The sequence below is a fragment of the Gasterosteus aculeatus genome, chromosome 1, assembly GCF_964276395.1.
Source record: "Gasterosteus aculeatus chromosome 1, fGasAcu3.hap1.1, whole genome shotgun sequence".
NCBI classification, from domain to species: Eukaryota; Metazoa; Chordata; class Actinopteri; order Perciformes; family Gasterosteidae; genus Gasterosteus; species Gasterosteus aculeatus.
In genome coordinates this window covers 13,480,259-13,492,232 of record NC_135688.1, presented here as the reverse complement: position 1 = coordinate 13,492,232, position 11,974 = coordinate 13,480,259, and the positions used below count along the sequence as shown (strand labels likewise).

The window sequence follows — 11,974 nt, the reverse complement described above, 5'->3', positions numbered from 1 at the left end:
TGAGCTGCAGGAATCGCTTGAGGACCACTGGAGAAATTATTATCCAGACACCAGCGGGCTGCCGGCTGCTCCCACTGGCAAAGCAATCACTGTGTTATTTGGGAGAGAATGAATTGGTGAAAATGTTAAGATTAGACCACTTAATCCCAAAATGAGTCGCTCAGGGCGTTGATAGAGATCACACCAACATTTGGGTCTTGCATTTGTCTGGTTTGGCTTATCCTCCAACACCGCACTCCATGGTGTTTCATTGCATCTCATTATTCTGAGTTTCGTAGGGCTGCAGAAGCAGTAATGGTCCCTATTGTGATACGGCATAAAAAGAGTTGTCGTCCCCTTCGTTTTTTTCTTTGTAGCTGATTCTGCTTCGGGCCTTCACGCGCGTCCTGGGGCCGTGTTTCATTTGCTGCGGTTCTGAACACGGCTCAGCACTCGGCGGTGTCGTCTCTAAACTACCGAGAAGCTTCTCTAGAAGTGAGTGAAACAAAACAACAAAAAAAAAAAGGAGAGAAAGTTGTAACATGTAACCGGTGTTGAAATACAGGCTGCAGAGGATATGAGAGTCCTTGTTCAAAGAGGTGTATTCTTGCAGTGTGGATCAGTCGGAGGATTCTGCACCCTGCAGGGAATCCCATCATCTCTCTCAGACCTTGATACCAGGTTGTAGTCGGAGCTCGCACCCGGCTCTTTTATCTCGCCTGAGATTGGTGATTTGATTGAAGAGCCCAGCAGAGGAGACGCTACTCTTCTCTTCCACTACGAGAGGAAAAGCAATGTTCCACAAGACTACCCATTCATTACTCAAAATAAATCTCCATTAAACAAATGCCATAAACATAATTAGGCTATAGGAATAATTATAATTGTGATTAGTTTCTCCCCGGCCGACCTATGTAAATCGTGATTGACAGCCAGCAGAAACCGAGCGCATAAATCAGGCTTCAGAGATACACACAATACACTGCAGCACATGAACAAGCATGGGAATACAGAGCAGACAAAGGGATTCGGGGCATGGGGGGCTGTGAACATGCCCCCAATGCACATTCGTAATCAATGCATACAAGACCGTGTCCAGAATAAACCGTCAAATGATGCAATAAATTGCAATGTGCAATATAAAGTACACTCAGTTACAGGAACACATACTAATAAAGCCAGATTTAACAATTATAAAATAAATTCTACCCTTTTCAAGGTTGTGATGGTGCATTTTTGTTGAAGACGTTTGTCTCGTCCTTTTGATATAATCACGGTGGACAAAATATTTAAAGGCCTCTCTGAAACAGCAAAAAAAAGTATAAGAGCAAAGGGCATTCGTTGTATTGTAAGAGGCCACCTGTGTCTCAATTCTGTACCACATCAACAGCACTACTATGCTTCTTTGTCATGAAATGGACTTTTCCAAAAGTCCTCTCTTCTCTTTTTTTTGTCTTGTTTTTCACCTGTGACTTGCTCCTCCTCTTCCTTCCTTTGTACATTGCAATGTGGGATAATAATCAATAGACATTTAGTTGCTCCGTGCAAATACTGTTTTCTGTGTGAAAACATCAGATAATAGCTTAGAATTACTATATAGTGGGATTGGACACACAGTTTACAGCGCTCTTATTCTTAAAGTCAGGGAATCTCAGGGGTCCGTGGGCTCTGTCCTCTTGGGACCATTTATGTTTACAAAAAATAAATGAAACACATTTAAGTCAACAAGTATTGGACCAATGCTTTCATCTCCATAGCCAGGCCACACGCATGGCTTGAAATGCAAAAAGGCTTAATAATTATTAAACTTGCATTAAAAGAGACACACTTATGTGGTATTCAATTGCAAGAAAAGATGGCAGGACGTTTTAGAATTATGAGGGATGTAAATTAGCTGCATTATGATGGTATTGATCCCACAGTCGGGAGAATGGACAGTTATAAATTATAATTAACGTCTGGCAGCAGAAACATGTTGTTCCCAGAAATTATCTGGATAATTGATTTCAATGTTACAAAAGGAACCAGGTTTTGGTGATGTATACCTAATAAACTGACCGACTGCGTGAATGACCCGTCCAGGGCTGCTCCCATTTCACAGCTTGTGCTGTAAACCTGAGCAATATCATGATGAAAGCAGTCGCTTTTGCTTTAAAAAGCACCGCTGGTATGTTTAACACAAGTGATGCAAAAGGGACAGACTATGGCAGTGGATTCGGATCATCTAATTCAGTGAAAGCACAGAAGTCCTGGTCACTTTCTTCAAAAGGAAGCCTTGATCCCCTCCTCCTCATCCTCCAGGATCCCGCTGGCGGGGCAGTGCTGATATTTGTGTCGAAATGGCGAAGCAAATTATAACCAGTCTGCCGCCGCTGTGGATTCCACTTGATGTGCGCCTTTCATCTCCAAAAGCCATCTCTTAGGGAAACAAAAACCAGCCCCTCCCATGCGTTTGAACTCACCAGGTGGGGGCAGCAGTGCTGATATGATTTGAACATTGCTTCTTTTTATATTATTCTCTGGCAGGCGGGTCTGTCAGTACACACGGTGAAACCAGCATCAGCAGGTTTAATGCATAAACTAAAGAGCCAGACAGCTGCCGTGTGGCTTCTTTTACATTTTAATGGAAAAGCTCGGAATGATAGATAAAGCCATTAATAAAAATAAAAAAATCTAGGCTTTCACAACCAGAAAACAAAGGAGACATCTTCAGACTCCTAGAGAGCTTCATGCAACCAAAAACCACTCGCTCATCGGGTATGATATGTTCACATTTATTGTGCAGTGACTTTTATATACATACATTTTATTCCCCTAATTTACATGAACAGAAATAAATTAATCTGCTAAATGTTCTTTAACTCATCTGGGTTTTACAGCAAAATCCCAAGTGACACATGACATGGCAGTAATTTGAGTCAATGTAGACTAACTTTCATTAGTGTTATATATACACACACACACCATACACATATAAAGAAGCAGTTGGTAAGAGTGTTAGTGAGAACTTCTAAAATGTTTAAAACATCCGATAACGGGAGGTTTCTTTAAGAGAGGCCAGTCAGCACAAAGCAGCGTATTCTTTCTTCATCGCTTGGAACGCGCCTCTAAATGTGGGATTAATTCCAATGCATGTTTCAAACGGGGAATATATCTTCCATGGAGACTTCTTTTCAGAAACTATATTTGAATAAATATATGTAGTAATATCCATTTTGTCGAAGAATAAAAAAAGAAACATCCAGAAAATGTAAAAGCCCTGCTAGCAGGTAAATAAATCGAGATTACGTAAAAATGGCTTTAACTAAACCAAATATGTATCATTACGCAGCAGTTAGACACAGCATGATATAGTGGACACAATGTTCTCTGTTATGAAACCACTGTTTCATAGATGCATTCTTGTCCTCTAAACCCAACGTCGTATTTCTTATGCATGTCTATACATTCATTTCACAATATTTGTTAAGAGATTTTGTTGAACGTTGTTTTGTTGAACGTAGCTACCAAAGTCTAAACGAGGGCAAACAAACGCTCTGCAGAGATTCCCAACATTCCCAAGAAATCGTACAAACTGCGTCTTTAACCTTAGAGGTGACTATTATTGTGCTACATACAGTATTTATCACGGACAGACAACTTGGCTAATTAGTGTTTTCTTTATAAAGAAAGGAAATCTAACCAACTAACGTGAATATCATCTTAATTGTGTACACCGTAAGGTGTGGAAACCATAAAAAAAATACATTAAGTGTAGATTTGCCAAAGCTCACACATGTCAAAAGGTGGCCAAGGAAAAAGTAAAAATGTAAACCACTGGAGAAATCATCTCACGGTTTCCAAATACACAAACTGTAAATACAAACATCAACCTGCTCTCATCTTTTCAGTGTGAAGGAACTCGCAGGACGGCTAACTTTCTACTGCTAGATTATGATAAACACCGACACCGACATGCCTTTGAAACACGTAACAACACATCACCTCTAGCCTGCTCTCACCACAACGGAAAAACAGAGACGGGATTTAGAGGATACATTGATGGGTCTCAAGCACAACGCTGCTGCAAGCAGCAAGAACTCTAAGCTATCAAAACATGCAGCTTGTGGTGAGTTTCTACAGTACTATTCAGTAGTTGTGGGTGATAAATGACTGTTAATGGTGTTCAACATGGCTCTCTTGTTCCGTCAGCCTCGCATCCAAATCCAGCCGGACACTCGCATTAAAGTGAAGGAATAAAATCCGGAGGCAGCCGTCGCCTCACCGCACAGGAACATCCGATTATTGCACACTAGCACTGAACTTGCAAATGTTCATGCAGAATGTATGAGGCACGCGCACACACACACACACACATACACTACACTCAGATCAGTGGTTGCTCACTACAGATGTGACAGATGACCTTACAGTTCTTTGGAAGACTAAAATACATCGTCGGGGACAGTCTGGGACGTTCAAATACGGGGCGCCGCTTACAGTTACAACCTAGGGCGATGAGCAGAGAGGTGCAATGGTGTGTTAGATAATCAATATTAGGAGATTTCCCACCAACTGACAAGGACTACGTTGCAGTGCCTTGTTTGAAAGTAGAAGAGAGGGGAAGCGGGGGCGATGATAATGCCGCCCGAGGAAGAAAAGGGAACAAGACCATTTCCGAGAGAGAATCTAGCAACCCCTTTTTCAAGCAAATTCTAGGCGTTTGCATGTAAATATATATTACATCCATATTCAACATTCATGGCATTGTTTCTGTTAAAACACAAAAATAGTTAAGACTCACAGAAAGAATCCCGGCAAAGAAAACAAATGGAGGCCAGGGTTTCATCTGTTTGGAGATTGGAGTTTAAAGTTGGTGTATAAAGTAAAAGCCAAAATAGGAAATAAATGCAATCTATTTTTCCTCACAAACTATTCCACACACACCAGACCAACGGCTAGACAAGCAAAACGGCCGTAAGGCGCAACTGTGGCAGAAAGATGAGGCGGAGGAGTGACATGGAGACGGGTCTGTGGAGACGGACCTCGTGTTTAATGGACGGGGGGCCATCTTCACGCCATCTCACGGGGATTGAGGGCCTGACCTGTAGCTCTTAAAGCTGCCCAGCAGACTCTGCACCCCCTTCTTGACCCGTCGAGCCACGGAGTCAGCCGGGGGAGTGGGCAGGCAGGAGGCCAGGCCGGGCGGACGCGCGTCCAGACATTTCTGGTAACGAAGCTGTGAAGAGAAGACACAAACCGGCAGTCTTTGCTTGTTGGGAAATCACTTTGAAGTCATTTACACCCCCATCTTGTGCGTTTTGTCTGTAGCTCACCATGCACGCCGCCTGTACAGCCTCACTCAGGCTGGCTGCGTTGGGTTCGCACCAAAACATGTGACAGGTGTAATCCTGGGGACCCTCAGCCATGATGAAAGCAAAAGTGTGGACGTCCTTTCCCACCCCCATGAAAGACAGGAAACGCACCCGGCACTCCGACAGCACCTCCTCACTCTGCGGGGAGGAAGAGACACAACGGGGAAACAATTCACAAAGTTTACTTTTAACACCCACTTTCACATTTTGCTCATTTTGTGAATGAAAACACAGACGTGGCAAAACATGAAAGACACGTTAAACTAATCTCATGCTCCCTGTCCGAAGTACATGATGACAGAATGAACAGGAAGAAGTCCATCCCTGTTGATTTGGGAGATTTAAAGTTTTTTAGTCAGAGCTGGACGACAGCAGTGTCCACATTAATTAAGGACCATTTTGAATGGAAATATGTTCCCTATGTTCCCTCCATCCCTATGAAAGCCCAAAATGAATCTCCTTCATGTTGTCATTTGTGTCATTCATCTCCACTTGGCGGTCTGTTACCTGCTTTGAGAGTATTGTGAGGGTGGCTGGTGCGATATTCACTGACACAGGAGTCCAGTCAGTTTTAACTTTGCCGTTAACTGCTGCTGCGAGCGTGTCGTTGATTATATCCATACCTGAGAAATGTGTACAAATGAAATACAAAAAGCACGTTACTCACTACGGTAACCGTGCCAAAGTAATAGCGGTGATCAGGAGACAAAGTCTAAATAGATGTGAATGACTTCAATGCAGCCAGCTGAAATAATAACAAGACATTATATATTTAAGGTTTTCTTACCAACTGGCTTAGCCACAGCCTCACAACCAAGGTAATAGACGGTAAAGCGGTGGAAGAGTTCATTTTTCGGAGCAGGAAACTCTGTCAAGGAAGGAGGGAGAATGAATTGATCCGAATCCACTCTGAACTATAAAAGGTAGTCAAAGTGCAATAGGCCCCAAAGGTAGTTTGCTGTACCTTCAATTGGGATGACCACAGGGTTATTCGGGTCGGAGCTGAGTCTGCTCACCCCCGGCCTGCTGGCCTTTCTCTCCATCATTATCTTCAAGTCAAAATAAGAGGCGGATCATTGCGCATTTGTCAACTTGAAATACGGAACACAGATTGTACGGCGTTCTATATAAAACTAAATTAAATCCAACAGCGGCCGACCTTTGAGCACATCTCGTGTAGGCTGGTGGCGATGTTCTTGGCAGGCGAGTCGCAGCGGAAAACATGACACTTCAGGACTTGAGTCAGGTTGTCTCGAGCCACATACGCAAAATCCCTGCAGGTGGAATCCAAATTGGATAAGGGGACATTTACATATTGAATCATTAATACGAGATTGTGTGTAATATTTCCATAGTTTTAGAAGATAGTAATCGTTAATGTGTACCTTTCCCTGTTCATGGTGGAAAGAGCAGCATGAAAGATAAACACCACTGTTAGTGTGCAGCGAGACAAGAAGCAGGAAGAAACAGTCGGGGTCGTCTTTGTTTGCAATGTTTTAAAGCAGCCAGCAGAGGGCGGCAGAGTGCAACACAACAATGAGTATATGCTGCTAGAGTACAATGCGATTGTTATCTGAGCCAGTAAACATTTTGAGTACAGGAGCAGGTACATTGTCTTAAACAGGAATCAAATCAAACAGGATAATGACAGAATACTCTACTCTAGGGTTACTTACTGGACATATTTTCACCAACTAAAAAATGTGAATATTAATTAAAAAAAAACGTTCATTCCTGTATGTCAAATAAAAAGTATATGTGTCCAATAGGATATAAAATAAAAACTTGCCATAATAAGCAATTTAGATGTGTGTGTTCTCCAAAACAAATGAAATAAGTTTGATAAATAAATAAATGGTGTGTAGTCTTGCCATGACGGTGGCCACTGACCTGCCGTTGTCTCTGCCGACGCCCCAAACACGGATGCTGCAAATAGGCTGAGCGTGAAGCAGAGTCTGTCCCAGTGGGTCGATCAGGTTCATGTTGTCATTCTCCAGGACCATCAGCATATCCTTTCCCTGTTATGACACACACACACACACACACACACACACACACACACACATACACCTTAAAACCATTTGAACTATCAGACTAATACCAGTTGCTATCAAGATACCTCTGCATGAGGAATGAATGTTGCATCAACCACCAAATACAATGGTATTATGTTTAGACACCGTACAGTTATACAATACAGTACGTATTAAGTAAATCTTTTTAAATGTACCACATCAAACTGGATGTTACAGAAACTGTTGTGGTTGTTTGTGCAACTCAGTTAAATCCCCTCACCTCTCCCCAGATGCCGGCGGTGTCATGAAGGTTGTGTTTGTGATAAGAAAGCTGTCTGATGCAGTTGTTGACAGCAACACTGCTCTTGCCGGGCACCATGTCCTCCTCAGACATCTCTACCCAGCCCAGGGAACGCACTGCAAAGCACTGATAATACAAGTGTGGCGCCCGTTAGCGCAAAGCAGGACGCTATTGGGAAGGTGCGGGTGAAATTAAGGTGGGACAGGGTGGAAGTTAGTGGTGATCCTCTAACCTTAGTTTCTAAATCTGTGCAGAGCGGAGCAAGCTTCTCCTCTTCCTCAGACTGGGAGCAATTGTAGCTACAATCAGAGAGAGAGAGAGAGAAGGATAAGTAAGATAAAGAAAGGTAAAAACAGGTGATAATACACTATTAATCAAGTGAAAGCTGTCACGGCACATACTTCAGGTTTATTGACGCATAGCGAAGAGTTGCCCCTTCAAACTCCTTCAGACTTTGATCAGATGCAACCTCAGCCTCCTCCTGAAGACACGGACGAGAAGAAAGAAAACTGTAAAACATGGACCCTTTCACTTTTCCAAAAGATGCTAACCCATCTTATGTATTTTGAGTACAATTATGGCCAAAAACTCATCACGGTTGTGAGGGTATGCCGGTATATCCCGGTATTGTATTTCATGTAAACACATTCATTCATTGACAGCTGTACCCAGCATGTTGTTTGGCAGGGTGGTTTTATAAAAGCTATTAGTGTTACAAAATGTTTATGTTGTCACAAGTTGTTGTGCAGTGGTGTTTCACCCTGTTAAAGAGTGTTTGTTGTGGCTCATTAATTGTTGTAAAATGTTATAAAAGGTGACTCAATCTCTATACACGCAAGACAAGTAGCGGGGCGCTCATCGATGAGGTGAATTAATTAATTCTGCTGCCTGCCGAAGAGCAACAGAAGTAGTTACGACTAAGGAACTCTGATACTGGTATACCTGTTGAAAGGGTATACCGCCCGGCCCTACAGTAAAGTACAATACATTTAATTCTTGCCGCAACTTACATTCCACAGTTCCCCTTCACAGACTCCTTCATCTGTGCTGGAAAGGTGAGCCCAGGATTCCTAGCAAAATTAACAGAATATTAGCGTCTACAAACTCACATGATATTTGCCTCAATTTGAGGGAATGTGCAGGAGACCTCACCTCGGTCTCCTCACAGGGCGTAGTCTCCAGGGACATGGTCGAGGACATCATGGAGTCGCCGACTTTACCCAGTGGTGAAGGAGGCTCCCACTGGGTGGTGCCTGTGGGGATGTGCCAGTAGTATGTGCCGGACGTATCTCGGACCCTCATCCACCCTGAAGGCAGGTCCGTGTCGGTCTCAAAGGCACTGGAATCCCAAAAGGACTCTGAAGGGCACGGAGCAAACACAGGAAACGCACATTGTTTAAACATAACAATGCAATCTTCTTTACGAACTCATCATCCTGAGAACAACCAATACACAGAGCAGTCGCTTGTTGCCAAATGGCTTTATTCTAACATATAATTCTGCTGAGATTAAATCATTACTATATGTTTCTATATTCAACTACTATAATAGTGACATAATATTAATATCAAAAAATGTAAAAAGAGCAGGATAATTCTCTGCAAGGCATAGCTCAGGGTTTTATCCCACTACCCCCACATTAATATAGTAATTAGCTGGAATAAATGTAATTTGGTTGATTGTTGCAGAGAACTAAAGGCCTTTTCCAAATTCAAAACCTGCAAGACAAGAGTGCAATTGAGGCACACAGCAGGTGCAGTACACAATGAAGAATACAACCGTGACAAGAAGCTGTTGTTGTCCGTTTACACGCCAGCCTCCTCGTATTCATAGCTATAGTTGATGTTAAGCACATCAATGATACACACTCAGTTATAACTACGTTAAAAGTTCTTATAAACCCTTTAAAAGCATACTGCTTGTAAATGCTAAAAGGGTAACACAAAACATTGTTGCACCTTCAGCCAATCTGCGAATGCTACTCCTTAGTGCTTAGTGCTCAAGGTTCAATGACCACATCTACCAAAGCTTCCAACATGTCTCCATCTGGAATGGTATGTTGTTTTGGTGCATGTTCGGATGCCCAACCTTCCTTTTCGGCATCGCCAAATGTTGCATTTTGGCATTAAATGAGCGGCCTAACCACCGTCTCCATTTACCTTTGTTGCCATTTGGAGAGCTGTCGGCTACGTTGTCCTGAGACGGTGCCGGCCAGCTGGGCTCCTCGTCATTTGGTGTCCCGTTGACGTTGGAGAACAGGAGGCAGGCATTTCGGCCAACAACACTGCCCTCTCTCTGAGTCTCCACGTCCACCGGTTCTTGGGTCACCGCCTCTCCTCGGATGTGACCCGATGTATCTTCATCATCTTCCTCTTCCTCCTCTGATGTCTTGTCCTTCTCTTTAACATCTTCTTCTCTCTCTTTCTCTTCTGTAGACTCCAGAGTATCGATGAGTTTGGGCTGATAAAGGATGTTCTTGGACTCCTCCTCGCTGAGACCAGGGGTCATTGCTATCTTGGGAGACTTGGTCTGATCCTCGTTTCCCTGTTGTTCTTCCTGAGTGGTGTTCTGGTGCGGGAAGTCTTCCTTGTTCCCATTCTGACTGATGTTGCAATTGTGGTCCTGGTCCTGTTGGTTCTCGGCTACTTTCCGCAGCTGGTTCCGGCCTTCTTTGACCCACTTGGCATTGTTGCCAGTGGACTCCTGGTCACACCAGAGAGTGCTGTCATTCAGCTTGTTCTTGAGCTCTTCGTCTTGTTTTTGTTTGTTTACAACATATGGCATATCTTCATCGTCATGGCCACCCATGTTAACTTTCCATGTAACGGCCCTGATGGAAAAAAGAGATTGAGATGTTAGCATTTACCGTTAGCAGGCTAGCTAGCAGCGTAGCGATACAATTGTGAGCATACGACAGCTATTATTGTCAAAGTTCAGACACAAGTACAGTGGATGCTGGCTACTGAAACAATCCATATTGTAAATCATTCCACTATCCCCAAAATAGCTCAACTAACGTTAGTTAAATTGGCTGTAAGCTAAAACTAGCTAGCCACCTTAAAATCTGGAGACAGAAGTACGTTTTTAGTTCGACTATTCCGGGTTCGCCATTTCCGTGGTTACTTTCACCGTTGGATTCCTTTGACGAATATGAAACGTACTTCAACACAATCACCTTCCATTTGCCAACACGACCTTTTCTATTCCGTATTGAGCTAAATGTTCACTGCATCACTCACTGCACCATTTTAGAATTAGTCTTCTTTATATTACATGCAGTTCAATAAGCAACCTGCGTACTGACATACACCAATATTAATAGGAAGCCAGGGCCGCAGCTGTAAATAACGGTATCCACCCGCCATCATCTTCGTAGTCATCTTGGCTAAGCTACTGTTAGCACCACAGCTAGCTGACATCCACAAACAGGCACATCAAAGAAAAGAGCTTTATCGCGCATAACTCAAGAACGTTTACTTACCAGCTCCACTGAATCTCCTGTTGTCGAATTGTACTCAACGGTGCCAGCTAGCTACATGTTTCCATAAATCGCGAGGACTGACTTGTAGATGGTGTTTTCTGTTAGTGGGCTTGACTGGTGGTGATGGAGGGCGAACCTACGTCACCGATCCACGTCACCAACAGAGCTCACTGCCGCGGTTCAGACAGAACATGGAGCTTGAAGTGGACCTTTCCCGACCGTTTTTCGACATATTGATATTGGTATACTGATAAATCAAATAGATGGTTAAGAAAAAAATATTTGTATTTGTCTGTATGGTTTTCTTAGAAGACACTTTGTTTAGGAGACGCTATTTCAAGGCATGGTGGTCTCAGCTGTAATTTGACCTCTGACCCCCAGAACAGCTGCTTGACCAGTCCTCATTCTAACTATTAATTATACCTGTGAAACTCCAGGCTTGATGAATCTATAGAAAAAACCTTTATTATTGACTGATACACAAACATGTTCATACTTGAGGTTTGATGTAGTTTATCAATGTCTAACTATCTAATGACATATTACAATGTCAGAAATAAGGGATGCTGATTTAACAAGTCTTATATAACAACAATCACACATCTAGAATAATGGCTTATTAGAAAGTAAGAAACTCACCAGCCAGTGATTTTTCACAAACTGGCTGCCAAATAATGTCCTTAATAAAGACAAACATTAGATTAATAAAGCATTATCCAATTATTTATTTTCATAATTTGTAAGGGAGGAAATATCTGTAAGTGGAAGCAATATATTCAATCAAATATAATTTTTATAACATTAATCAAACCAATTATATTAAAAGCACAAATGTCAAACATT

At 42.6% G+C, this 11,974-nt stretch overlaps 1 protein-coding gene across 1 annotated transcript; it reads right to left on the bottom strand.

Annotated features, from left to right (window-relative positions):
* Positions 1-2,732: 2,732 nt before the first annotated feature.
* On the bottom strand, positions 2,733-11,510 carry apbb1 (amyloid beta (A4) precursor protein-binding, family B, member 1 (Fe65)). The gene is made up of 14 exons (XM_040193611.2): positions 11,132-11,510; positions 9,810-10,480; positions 8,802-9,007; positions 8,660-8,719; positions 8,051-8,130; positions 7,882-7,948; positions 7,629-7,775; positions 7,224-7,351; positions 6,493-6,607; positions 6,298-6,382; positions 6,121-6,201; positions 5,841-5,956; positions 5,295-5,471; positions 2,733-5,197 (listed from the first exon to the last, which is right to left on the bottom strand). The coding sequence occupies exons 2-14, from the start codon at positions 10,456-10,458 to the stop codon at positions 5,042-5,044; spliced, it is 2,067 nt and encodes a 688-aa protein (XP_040049545.2). The 5' UTR covers positions 10,459-10,480; positions 11,132-11,510; the 3' UTR covers positions 2,733-5,041.
* Positions 11,511-11,974: the final 464 nt, after the last annotated feature.